Source organism: Cryptomeria japonica, chromosome 2 (assembly GCF_030272615.1).
Source record: "Cryptomeria japonica chromosome 2, Sugi_1.0, whole genome shotgun sequence".
NCBI lineage: Eukaryota > Viridiplantae > Streptophyta > Pinopsida > Cupressales > Cupressaceae > Cryptomeria > Cryptomeria japonica.
The window spans coordinates 660,955,574-660,969,826 of NC_081406.1; the positions used below are offsets into that span (position 1 = coordinate 660,955,574).

General features: G+C 33.0%; 1 protein-coding gene across 1 annotated transcript; it reads right to left on the reverse strand.

Annotated features, from left to right (window-relative positions):
• Positions 1–10,592: 10,592 nt before the first annotated feature.
• On the reverse strand, positions 10,593–12,714 carry LOC131061366 (zerumbone synthase-like). The gene is made up of 2 exons (XM_057995015.1): positions 12,626–12,714; positions 10,593–11,477 (listed from the first exon to the last, which is right to left on the reverse strand). Exons 1-2 carry the CDS (start codon positions 12,655–12,657, stop codon positions 10,694–10,696), a joined length of 816 nt encoding a protein of 271 aa, XP_057850998.1. The 5' UTR covers positions 12,658–12,714; the 3' UTR covers positions 10,593–10,693.
• Positions 12,715–14,253: the final 1,539 nt, after the last annotated feature.

The window sequence follows — 14,253 nt, forward strand, 5'->3', positions numbered from 1 at the left end:
AGCATGATAACAAAGAACAAATCGTGTTGCCACGTAAGCCTTGTGTGCATGAAGGATCTTGCATGAAGAAGATTGTTCCTATCTACCTCGGGAATGTGCGAAGTCTGTAAAACGGGGATAATGTGTGATGGGTTATTAGCAGCCATGAAATCAGTGGAAAACAAACGATGGAGATTTATGCAGTGTGCTTAATGATCAGGATTGAACCATTTGAATTCCTTAACCTAAAAGGTTTAGGGTTTAGGGTTTATGCTATCGACCTAACGGTTTTCCTATAAGGTTGATGTTGTGACTCTTTCTAGGGTTGCTGGCAAAAGTTGTGTGTGAGTATCCAAGAGAAGGGATACGTGATTCTTGCTAGACCAAAAGGAGAGAAGTGATACCTGCAGAGTGTAAGTGCAGAAGGTGAAGAGGAGCTTAAGCGGATTTGCATTGGTATTGAGTGTTGTTACCAGATCGTTGTAATACCTGTTGATCTCTAACCACCTCAATAGTTGGAAAATCCCTTAACAGGGTAGCCTTAACCGGCTGGTTGTAAATCCTTTAATAGGGTAATTCAAAGCTATTGAGTTCGAAATCCTTTAGCTATTGAGTTCTTGAAATCCTCTAACAAGGTAACCTTTAACAGGGTTTAACCCTTAACCAGGTATTGTAGCCATCCCTTTACCGGGTGATCTCTAACAGGATCAGTTCCTAGCAGAACCTATTGTAATGTCTCTAACCGGACAAGGCTTCTAATAGAGCGGACTTCTAAAGAGTTCAAAAATAGCTTGTGGGTATTCATCCCCACCGTGGCTTTTCCCAGTTGGGTTTCCACGTGAAAAATATGTGTGTCATGTGTGATGCTTTTATCTTGTGATGCTTTGCTATTGTCAGTCAAGCATATGATGGTTTTGTGTTTTATACCTGTCAATAAAACATGTTGAACTAGCTGTTATTATGATCTGATGATAGATCACCTGTTTATGCATAAGTGTGAAATGGTAGTGTAATCTTGAGCTGAGTGAAAAGCTAAGTAAGTAACCGGTTAATGCTTGTCTCAGTCATTCTTAGCTTTACCAGTTGCACTCTGTTTCAAACCGGTGTCACTGTTTGTCAGTCATTTGAAGTGTCTGCTATCAGACTGGTTTAGGATTGTATTTTTGTCTGTACTGATTCACCCCCCCCCCCCTCTCAGTACCGGGTTAGTACTATCAGTTCATCATTGAGTTATCATCATACATTGTATTTTTGAATGTAGGTCGACAACTAAAGATTGAATGAAAAGATTGAGAATAGATCTCAAATGAAAAAGACTAACACTTGTGAATATTTGAATTTTGGTCCCCTTTAGAGGGACTTGGGTGTTGGGAAAATTATTCCACTCAAAAGGGAGTCAATGAAAAGTGAAACAGTGTGTTAGGTTCCAACACACAGGACATGGTCTCAAAATTAACATTTGACGGCTATTAAGTTCTCTTCTTGATAATAAAATTATAGGGTAGCCTAATGCACAAATGAGCTTAAAATGATCTAAGGGAAAGCACACTAAAGTAGGTGCCAAGAAGAGTGTGAAATTGTAAAGATATAGAATTTATGACACTATAGTAACAAGAGAAATTTGTGTATGTTAAATTTATAAAGTGATATTTGGTCTAATGAGATTTATAATGATAATCAACACACAAACCAAAGAAAAATTCTCTCATTAGATGAGTAGTAGGTAGCTACTGGGTAAGTGCACCAAGATGGTGAACAAAAAGGGGGTTATAAGTGGCCACTTTTTTTCTAAAAACAGGTAAACCTGAACTTCCAAGAGATATTCAAAGGTCACAAACTCAAAAATAGGACTTGAGAAAAGAATAAGAATTGTAGTACTCTGAATCTAGTTTCTTAAATACTAATTTTTTTAAAAATTGGATAAGTTTAAGAGGGTCAAACCTCTCTTGCACGAAAAACTATTCCTGATTGTTTCTGAAAAACATAACATAGCTGTTTTTGTGCGCTGCACAAAATATATAATTAGATTTAGTATTTTGCAAAACCCTTTGGTAGGATAATAGGTAAGATTGAGATCTAGAATTTGTGTATTTTTTTGTAATTTTTCGTTGAGTATTTTTTTTTTATGAGTTTTTGAAGTGACCGCATCCTGAAAATTTGGTACCTGTTCGTGCGCTAGGCATAACTTGCATTAAAATAATCGAAAATGAAAACTTTTAAAAAAAAATTGTATAGAATCTAGTGTAGAACAATAATATGTAATTTATTTTTAATTTGGTCAAGTATATAAAAATTTATTAAAAAAGTGGTAGATATATGTCTGTGAAGACTATCAAGGCACTAGTAAAGAAAATTAAAGTTTACTATGCTAATGCTATCTAAAAATAGAAACATTTATATGGTCAGAAAGATGAGAAGACGTGTGAGATTATGGTGGTAATTTTAGAGATACCCACTTGATCATTTGTAAACATGATGATGATGAAGTCGAGAAATCATGTTGGAAGATGAAAAAACTTGTAAAGGGACAAAAATGGAGGGAAAATGGGTTTGCAAGCCTTAGGGTCATTTTCCAACCCAAGAACCAAGCCAAAACCCGCACGGGTTCTGATGTGCAAGATAACCCGCTCAGGTTTTGAAAAACAAAAAGTACCATTAATAGTTCTACATAACCCGTATGGGTTATTTAGAACTAAAACCATCATTTTGAATTTCACAAAACCCGTACGGGTTATGAAAAATATCATTTTGAGTTTCACAAAACCCGTACAAGTTATGAAGACATCAAAATGTATGCTTGTAAACTTAGCATATACTACACATATGTATAGACATACATATATAATATGTGTTTATGTATGTATATATGCATATCTATAATTATATATACATATATTTATATAGATATATGTATATATGTTTTTATACATGCATGTCTCTCTTCTTTTCCTCTCTCTCATCTTCCTTCCCCCATCACCATCTCTGTCTATTCTGAGCCCTAATTATCCTTCTTGAGTTCTATCTCATCTCTCTCCCCCTCACACTTCTCTCTCTCTGTCGAGTCTCTCACCCTCTTCTCCTTCTCGTTCTCTCTCTACCTCATGTCTCTCACACTCTCCTACTTCTCTCTCTCTCTCTCTCTCTCTCTCTCTCTCTCTCTCTCTCTCTCTCTCTCTCTCTCTCCCTCCCTCCCTCTATCTCTCATTATCTTATCCTATTATTACCCTCTCCTCCTTCTCTCTCTTTCTCTCCCCCTACCTCTCCATCTCCCCACTCTCCCTCCCCCTCTCGTTATCTTATCCTACTCTCTCTCTCTCTCTCTCTCTCTCTCTCTCTCTCTCTCTCTCTCTCTCTCTCTCTCTCTCTCTCCATCTCCACCCTCTCTCTCTCTCTTCCTCTCCCTCTCCCTCTCCCTCTCCCTCTCTCCCAATCTCCTCTCTCTCTCCCCCTCCCGCTCTTCTTATCATAATCTCTAACACTCTCTCCCTCCCCCTCTCCTTATCTTATTCTATCCCTCTCTTCCTACCCCCTACCCTCTCTCTCTCTCTCTCTCTCTCTCTCTCTCTCTCTCTCTCTCTCTCTCTCTCTCTCTCTCTCTCTCTCTCTCTCCCCACTTCTTCTCTGGTTCCCAGTTCTACATAACATGTACGGGTTATGCAGAACTAAGGCCAAAACTTCTAGTTTTGCATAACCAGTATGAGTTATGAGAAATTTTTCCTCAAAAACCATTTTTTTATTATTATGGTTTTGAGGAACTTTTTTTTAAAAAAATTTTTTTGGCTAGGCTTTGTGTTACCAAGCCTAGCACATTTTTGAATTTCATAGAACACACATGGGTTATGAGAAATTTCAATTTTTTTTGCATGTGGCCACTTTTCTGTTCACCATCTTGGTGCACTTACCCTACTATATTATTACTAGATTGATTAAGTGACAGTTGATAACTAAGTGTCAAAACATAGATCTTTTGATAGAAATGGTAGCATTGGTTGGGTCTGTAGACACCTAAAATTGTCATGTCTAATTAAATAAATATTTTTATTTATTTAATTATTTTAAGCCTAATTCTTTTATTAACTAAATAAATCTTTATTTATTTATTTAATTCATTAATCCTCTTCTAAGCCTTTCCTCATTTAAATAAATACATTTATTTATTTAAATTATCATTTTCCTAAATTAAATAAATACTTTATTTATTTAATTGATCCCACTTCCTCTATTAATTAAATAAATCTTTATTTATTTAATTAATTCATTAGCCTTTTCTACCCATGACACATGTCATTCATCTCTTAATTCCTACACTACCTACCCTCTCGTTATTTTCTTATTTCTTTTACCTACCCTCTAATCCTAGCTGACCATTTATCTTTTACACCTCTCAATCTTATCCCTCGATTTCTTATAGTGTCTTCTATATAAGAAGATGCTTATTTCATTATCAACCCTAATCATTCTAATCACCTAATCAATCTCCTCGACTAGCATTCAAACTTTCATATGTGATCAAGCTATCAACCACATTTCCATTCTTTGTTGAGCTCTTGTGCACACATTAAATTTGAGAGTAAATATATCAAGCAAGATCAATGGAGATAGGAAGAATGGAGATTCAAACCGTAGTGGACATGTGATGGTATAATCTCTGTGATTTTGTTTATTTGCATTGTTTTAGGTAATCTTCATATGTTATGGTGGATCTTTGTTGTTGTTAGGCTAGAGTTTTGTGGTTGAATTCATTTAGTCTTTCAATATTGTTGTTTCCATTATTCACTTTTCACCATAAACAGGGTCATGAAGTTCAACAATCATATATCATACAAAGTTAGAATTGGGAAAAACTTATGTAATAACAAAAAGGCTCTCAAATGATATGGGATTGTATTTATTTAGGAAGATTAGACACACACACACGCACACATACACATTTATATTTATAGTACAAAGGATAGAAATTTCCAATTATAATAGTGGCATTCAAATCCATGCACAAATAGTGAGAATAGAAAGTCTACCTAAGCAAGTTTATCCCTTAAAATAAAAAGATCCCATGGAAGAGATATCCATGAGAGAAAATGTCCTAAAATATAGGAAATAATTGTTGGTGTAAATAGTGACTTTATCAAACTATTAAGATATTAGCATGCCTACAAATAGTCCTATATAGATTTCTTTAGTCTCCACATAGGGACTTTTTGTCCTAACCGCTTCCCAACATAGTTGTCAAGTGTGCTCACAGGTGTTCCATCTTTGGAGGATGAGTTAATTGTTGTATCCAACTTGCTTATGTCATCTAGCTTGCCTATATATGAAAGCTTAGACTATGTATATTTTCTTTAACTCTTTCATGAAATCATTTGGAGTTGTGTGCTCATAGTTTTAAGAAGTTTGGTGTTTTTTTGTTGATCTTGGCCAAACCCAACATGGTATCATAATAGGTTTAGAAAAACCTTTCCCAAATCTTGCACCTATCCAAGTCAAGAGTTCCTTGTAGAATCATTTCATAGCTAATTGCTCACATGGTATTTTTCTATGAGGTATTTCTATTAAAATATCTTTGCATGCAACCCCATAAGATATGTAGGTGTAAATACAAGACATTTGGTATTCAAAGAGGCTTGTGTTGATGCATAACCATTTTATGTGAAGATATTTTTCTTTGCATGTTACTTGTTGCAATGCATTTCACTATTTTGAGCCATGATTTAGTGGTATTCCAGTTTCTTTGTGGGCAGTTGTTTGATTGGAAAGAATTATCTCGATTATGATATATAGAGGTACCATCTACAATATTGTTGAGGTGTCATTTGAGGCATCCATCAAACCTAATTCTTCCTGGCATAAGTTTCATTCCTCTTTGTTTCAAGAGTTCCTTTAGAAATATTTGACATAGAATACTGACATTTTTCAAATCCAATACCACCTTTTTCCCTTTTTGATATTTGACTACTGAGTATCTCATCAAGGATGTTGGTATTAGTCTTGAATTTTAGCCTTTTGTCTATTTGATATTTTGCTTTGTCCAATTCTTTCTTTAGAGCAACAATTTCTTACTCAAGCTTTGAACATTTAGCAAATTTTCCATGGATTTTTGTATCCAAGAAATTCTTAGTTCTCTTTCCTTCTTTAACTTGAATTTCAATTTGGTGATTGTTTCTTCTAACTTGTTGAGTTCGATCTTAAGCTCTCTTTTTTTCATTATTTGTTGAATCCAAATCTTCTAGTGCAAATAAGATTTTTCCTTCCATGTCAACCTCATAGACTTTTTAATTAAATTCTATCATTCATCATCATCTTTCAAATAGATAGGTAGTGTGTTAGACTTCATGCGTTCAACTACAAGATCTACCTTAGTTGTTAGGATTGTTCAAAGGAACCTTTCTCTAATACCAATTGTTGAACACACCCAAAGACTGAGAGGAGGAAAAAAGCAATCTTAACAATTTAATTATTTCACTTCTGATTAGTTATTCATTTAGCATTTGTGATTTAAACAACAAATATAAAGATAAATCAAAACACATAACCGTAACACCAGATTTACGTGGAAAACCCCATAGAGGAAAAATCATGCTGAGAAAAGTTGCTTAGATCTACCTCCCACATCTAAGATCAAAAAGATAAATAGGTTACAATATAATTTAATGGGACGTAAACCCATAAGCAAGCACACACTTCCTGAAAAGTTTATGGCTATGCCAAAGGGGATCATAGCCCCCAAAGATTACAACATTTAAATACAAAAGAAAATGGCATGTTTATCAACAATACACTCTACTAACTAAGGCATTGAAAAGAATATATTTTTCACACAATCCAAATATCGTAACAAATTTTATCTATCCTTTATATCCTCTAAAACTTATAAAATCATCAACTAGGTCATCTTCAAGGTGACCTTTAGATGAAACGTATGATACCACATAATCTGGCTCCAAAATATATGAACCGAGGTAAATAGGTCACAATGAACCATGAAAAGGGCTTAACTTACCCCAAAACCATCTTATCATGTTGGCACAAAACACACTTCTTAATGCAAGGTCCATTCATCATCTACAAAACTAACTATCAAGCCAAGTCAGCCTTTTAAGTATAGATCACTACAATCAAATTGATTTTGGTACCGATGGAATAGAAATAGCACCATGCAGATCATGGCATGAGTGCTATAAGACTCAATAAACATCTATAGTCTTTCCTTTTATCATTCCACATTGTTTTAAGTTATTTCCAACATCAATTCACTTGCACAGATGATAAATAGAGCATGCAAATTCATTGTATCAACTAAGCACATTGGAAAAAGAACCTACAAAAATCCAAAATAACTAAAACTCTAGAATAACATCCTTTGGACATCAAATAAAATATCCTCAAAACCGCATGAGTGAATATTTTTATATGATAAGATGTAGAGCATTTCAACCTACCCTATTAACCAGTTTGCATTCTCTACTCACTATCCAATACTCAATGATTTTTTACTTTTTGTGGAGAGGCAATTGCAAATAAAAAATTTAGATATACCCATTTTCCAACTCAAACAACTTATATTCAAAACCAAAAGATGGCATCCTATTGTGCGGAGGGGTGCAAACCAAAATATTGTCTCTCAGCCTTAGGAAATGTATTGCGGATGTCTTGGCCAACTTTTCTATCATTCTAACTATATATGGTACATCATATTGACAAGGTATTATAGTGAGTACCATCTCCAAAAATGTGTTCACATATCCAAATCATACATAAGCACTAAAAATTGATGAAGTACATAGTAGTTCATGAACATAAACTTGTGCACAAAAATGGAAGTTACTCCTTAACTTCATCATCACCTTATCATTGATTAACATTCTTATCATCACGATAAGTTTGTCATTCAAAATTATTAGCTTAGCAACATCATTGTTCTTAAACATCACTATTAACCTTCATATTGATTAGTATCCTTATCTAAATACTTATAATCTTCATCTTAATATATTATCATGATACCATCTCTAATGACATTTGTCGACAACACATATACACAAGACTCCCTCAATTGACCTCAATGACAACATATTGCATCCTATCCACAACAAAACCAACTTCTAGAAGATTTTGAAATTCATCTTTGACAAGTGGTACCTTAGGATGCATCTTTTTATATTTTTATTTGATTGTTTTAGCATTACCGTGTACAATACAATGATGCACAACAAGAGATGGATCTCATCCTAGAATGTGAATATATGACTAATAAAAAAAAAATTTAAAATCATCAAGAGTGATAATATATAATTGATCTAAACAATTTAAATAGGTTACAAGTCTAATTTGTTTTTTGATTCTACTATGCTCTAATGTTTACATTAATAGCATCTCAAACTAGAAATTTAGAGGAATCTTGTAGCTATCTTGGTGTAGGGGTAACATTGAGTTCCTCATCTATTGGCAACTTATGAATATTTTTCACTAATAAAACTATCTTTAATTTTGTACTGCTTTGATCTCATAGTGTCTCAAAGAGCTTTTCACTAAGAGACACCACTTTTTAATTAGAGTTCTCATTTTTTTATTTATTATGACTATGTAAGCCTTCTTAATTTAAAAATATGTAGAATAATCTAATTTGATATCAAAAAAAAAATTATGACCACCTAATATGGTACTATCTTGAATTTTGATAAGTTATACAATATTTTTATCATTCTAATTATATATTTCTAATGCTATCGCATCTTGTCAGTCTTAGAGTGTCACCTTACCAATATTTAAAATATTCAAAGGGCTTAGGATCACATGGGTCACCAATTATATGATTAAATATAGAAATTCGATATATTGGTAGAATGTGGAAGGGATGGCTTGCATAACATGAATACATGGTCTACCAAGAAGAATGTTGTATGGGAGATAAATATCAATGGCATTGAATAAACTTTGTTGTGTGATAGGACCAAAGATGATAGGAAGCTATGTAGTATGTACTAATTGGTGCTCTATGTTATCATATGAATTTATTTGAATGAGGTTTGAGCCTGGTGATGTTTCAAAAATGATAAGATGCTTGACTACTGTAAAATTGTAAATATACAATCCCAATCTATTATAACTAATCACCCATTTCTCTCTATATTGGGTACCGATAGCCTCAATATACAAATTAAGGGAGATTATGAGATGGATAAATAGGAGGGATGTCATTTTGGTTAAAGGTAATTTGATTCCATGGAGAGAGGTGATCACTAAGAGCTTCAAATTGGGATGGATGACTATTGTTGGGGGCTCTCGACTCTTGGAGGAATTTGTACAAGATATCCTTATGAGTAGTTGACTTCTTGAGAAGGATTTAAATTCGGAAATATTTTTCTCAAGATACTTATGAGGTTATGATTTATTGTAGGAGTAGTTTTAAAAGGTCTTTAGACAATGATTTTGGCATGCCTACCTGTAATTGTACTATCTATGAATTTGAGTTTGATGGTTGCAACAAGGATATCAATATAGTCAATATGACCAATAATTGAATTGCAAAAATGAGAGGATTTATTTTAGTTTATATTATTAATTTTTTAACCTTGAATTGGATTTGTTTGATCATGTTTTGGAAAAGGATCTTTGCACATTCACAATTGTTGATTATTTGATGTAGATGTGCACTTTCATCAAATTTAACCCGAAATCTATCAATAGAGTCTTCTATAAAGTTCTCCAATTGCATGCGTTGAATTGTTAAGTATCACCTTGCCAAAATTTAAAATATTCTTATAGGGTTATGAATTTAAGCCTGAATCATTTAATTAAAACAATGTACATGAATTTATATTTTAGAACAAAATATGCTATAATTACAAAGTTGGGTATTTTTGTTTGCAAACAAGATTTAAGAATATTTGGTTATTTTCAATCTTTTAAAATACAATAATTAAATGCTTTTAATGATTATATGTTCATTTTTCTTAATTAATAGACTAATGGTACAAACAAACATTTGGCTACAAGACAATCACATTAAAAACTTATTAAAAATAGAATTGAAATTTTTATTTTAAACTATACCTACATTTTGATTCCAATGATCCTTAATATCTTTCACTTATCCTTAATTCACATCATCAAAGACTTTCTAATTTTTTTAAAATCTATTACCTTGATTTTTTAATTGAACCTTCTTTAATCAAAACTACTCTCATGTTTGCAATTTCAACTATGTACCTTAAAAATCTTCTAAACACTTATATCATCTTAACTTTATATTCATTTGTTTAAAATTATTAAACACACAAGTGATAATTATATATACATTATGAATGTATCTATTATGCAACAGTTATAAGTAAATTATATATAAGAAATATTAATAATTTGAAGTTTCATTCAACATAAAATATTGTTACAATTGATCATTTTCTCTAAATAAATATCATTAAAACTAAAATAATTTGTGAATATATGTATTATCTTTTTAAACTAATATAAATATTGACATGCTTATTCATCAAAAAAAATTATTAATGTTAATATAGGAAATTTAGTTTAATACAACTATCAAACAAATAGCCGAGCCCAACCTTGAGTGATGACTTTTTGTAGCTTTTTTATTTCTCAATATTAATAGACCCCTAATTTATTAAAAAAAAAAAGACCGACCACTAAGTCTTTCAATTTTTTAAATTTTATTCCCCAAATACAAAGAAACTTATTTATCAAAAATGAAATGTTATCACTGATAGATACTCAAATCATGGTTTACTACTGTGCTCCCTCCATCTACCACAAGATTATGGCCACTTACAAACTTGGATTCCTCACTAGCCAGATACAAAGCAGCCTCTGCAATATCTTGTGTCTCAAGAATATGGCTCTTTAAATTAGCTATCTTTTTTAAAGATGCCTCCCACTCGGCCTTGGTACAAAATTCCTCCCAACTAGACTTTCCAAAGAAACGTAATGTAATATCTGTGGCTAGGGCAGCTGGAGAAACACAATTCACTCTGATACCATATCTCCCCATCTCAGCCGCACCTTGTTTGGTGAGGCCTATGACTGCATGCTTAGAAGCTGTGTATCCATAAGGACTCAGTCCACCAAGTAATCCTCCAACACTGGCTGTAGAAATTATGCACCCATTTTTCCTTGGGACCATAACACGCCCTGCATGCTTAATTCCATGCATTACTCCATTTATATTTACACTCAGCACACGCTGAAACTCTTCCATGTCATACTCCATCGCCTTTCTACTTTTGGTTTCAACAATTCCTGCATTATTAAACATAATGTCCAGTTTACCATGTTTTTCCATGGCCAAATCCACAGCTGCACTCACATCTTCTTCTTTGCTCACATCACAGTGGATATATGTGGCATCTGGGGAAAAGGATTGACCAGCCTTTTTACTAATGTCAGCAACAATGACTTTGGCTCCATGTTTTGTAAACAGCCCAACTGTGGCTTCTCCAATTCCTGATGCGCCGCCTGTGATTACTGCAACCTTTCCTTCTAATCTGCATATAATTTGTTATCATCAGCTTTGGAAAATGTAGTTCAGCCATACATTTATATATTCTTATTTTCGAAAACTAATTGTTTCAATATGGCAAATGTCTTATATCTTCAATATTCCAATCTTACATTTGATCAGATGTTCATTTGGTTAACGTATAGCATAAGTTTGAATCAGACATGTTTAGATAACTCAATGTAGAAAAGAGAATTGATCAAATTAGTCAGATTTGAATTTTTGAATTTTGAAATGGAAAGGGACAATTCAAGTTACAATATCTCCCATGCAATAATTGACCTATCCTATATTGGCTAATGGTCAAATCCTCATAATAAATGATTAAATGGAAGTATGTGCATAGATGATTACAGTAAGTCCATAGATAAAGTGAATGCATAAGATTGTATGTAAATGAAACAGATATGATAGAACTAAAAGTATATGGATTTGTGTGTATAAATGGATCTGATATTAGGGGGATGATCCACCTTATGTGTAAATGAAACAGATATGATAGAACTAAAAGTATATGGATTTGTGTGTATAAATGGATCTGATATTAGGGGGATGATCCACCTTGACATAAGATCATGTCATTTTACATCATAGTTCTATGAAATTGTCTGACCAGGGATGGGTTTTGAGGATAGGGAGACCAAAGGACTAAATTTGGGGACAATGACAGAGCAGCAATGGAAAGTGGTGTTTATATAAAAATTCAGGTGAATTGAAATCTTTAAGCCAAATTTGCAATATAACATCTTCATAAAAGTTTTATGAAAGAAAAATTAGTTTTCACAAAATAAATATATAATGACTCTGTGCAGAGAATGAGGACGATAGAAACAAAAAAATGATCAGATTTATACATCTACAATTGACAATTGACAAACAACCCAGCACGATAGAAACAAAAAAATGATCAGATTTATACATCTACAATTGACAATTGACAAACAACCCAGCATGTGTCATATAACTAATTTTCATCGCAATCATCACCACAAATTTATACTGCGAAGAAAGGTTACATAGATCATAGACCTGGAAAGTTTTAAAGACTATTATAAATCTTTAAAGAATTTGAAAAAAGTGAAAATCAGTCATCCTACATAACATTTAATAGAAAAACGACAGTGAAAAACGTACCTTCTGCATAGATTAGCTGCTATCGTTGCCATGGCGATCTTTGATTGCTATGCCTTGCAAAATAACTGGACACAAAAGATTTAGAGAAGCTGAATGTGATATTAGGTATGAGAAAACTTCTCTTTATAATACATTCCAGAAAGGCTTTCAACTATTTTTAGGTCAAATTTGACGTTTCTCCATGAAGAGAATCCAAATTCAAATGTCTTTTTGAACGTGCTAAGAAAATGAATGACTAGTATTAAATATGATAAATTCGAGTGGGTTCTTCGTTAGATTATTTCATGCACGCGGTCAATGTTGGTGTCACGTGTTTGGCCTTATTGAGAAGAAAATAAATAAATGAATCATTTAGGGAAGGTCATTATACTTAATTTTTTATTTTTTTTAAAAAGGAGCTAATTTGGTAGGAAAACATGTTAGAACTCATACAATGTGTTTATATAAATGTGAATGGGGATTGATTTTATCTTGAATCATGTATAGATTTTTATATTGTAGAGGAGAGTTTGGATTGCAAAACAATAATTGAACTATCTTGAATTGTTTGGTCTTGTATTTATATTTTTGAAACTTTAAGCAATGTTTATTTTTGGACGCAGCTATTTTGGTTCCAAAACGACAGTATGGTGTGCATAACACATAAGTTAGTTGCACATTTTACATGATAGATTTTGCAAACAACGGTTGCAATTGACTAACATGTCAATAACACGGTGTGCAATTTGGCGTTTCTGGAGCCAGCCTTTTTTTTTCAAAGCTTTATTTAAAATAACTTAAAATATTAAGTTCATTTAGTGGAAGCGAATGTTTGTGAATTATAGTGCAAGAAGCTTGTTTAACCTTAACCATGTATTAGTAAGTGAATATATGTGAAAATTAACCATAAAAGCCACTTTAATATTTGAATTTGATTTGTAGAAGAATGGTAAAGATAGAATAGAATAACACTACTTATTGAAAATCAGGAGATCTTGAAAGGAAAAATTGAGGAAATGTACAATCGAAGTCAAGAGATGGTCCTAAAAAATGCGGCTTCCCTGAAGGCCATACAAGAGGAGACCAATTGCAAGAAAGCCAAACAAAAGAGACACGCTCTTTCCCCTTCTAGGTCTATGGAGCCCCCTGTGTTCATGGTTAAAAATACTCTTGATTCAGGTACCCCAATTTCTACAGGATTGGCAAGCAAGTAATGCCATCGATCAGTAAGCCATCTCTTTGTGTCTATGGAGATTGGTTGGTTCTGGTGTAGTTCTAGGTTTTTTGTTGGTAGTTTTGTCTCAAGTCCTTTTTGTGTTTAGTGGTCTTTTGTTGTTGTATGTCTTTGGACTCTTTTTGCTAGGTGTGCACTTCTCGTGCGCACTAGGTGGCGCTTTTTAGCGGATATGTTAAGGTACTGGCCTAACCTGCTTTATATTAATCAGAACACTCCTTGTTGAAAAGTCATTGTCAAAAATTTAAACTCACAACTTAAACTTAAAAGCTGAACCTTAAACTCAAAAACCAAAACCTAAAACTTAAAAGTAAAAACCATAACCCTAAAATTGTTGTATTTTGTGGGAAAACAACCCTATTTGATCTTAGTAAAGGTAACTATTAACTTGTTACATGATGGAGTTAGGGCATAG

Coding starts and splice junctions, on each gene's coding strand:
- LOC131061366 (XM_057995015.1), bottom strand. CDS start 12,657: ATGGCAACGATAGCAGCTAATCTATGCAGAAG. Junction 11,478..12,625: donor GCAGCTAATCTATGCAGAAG/GTACGTTTTTCA, acceptor AATTATATGCAG/ATTAGAAGGAAAGGTTGCAG.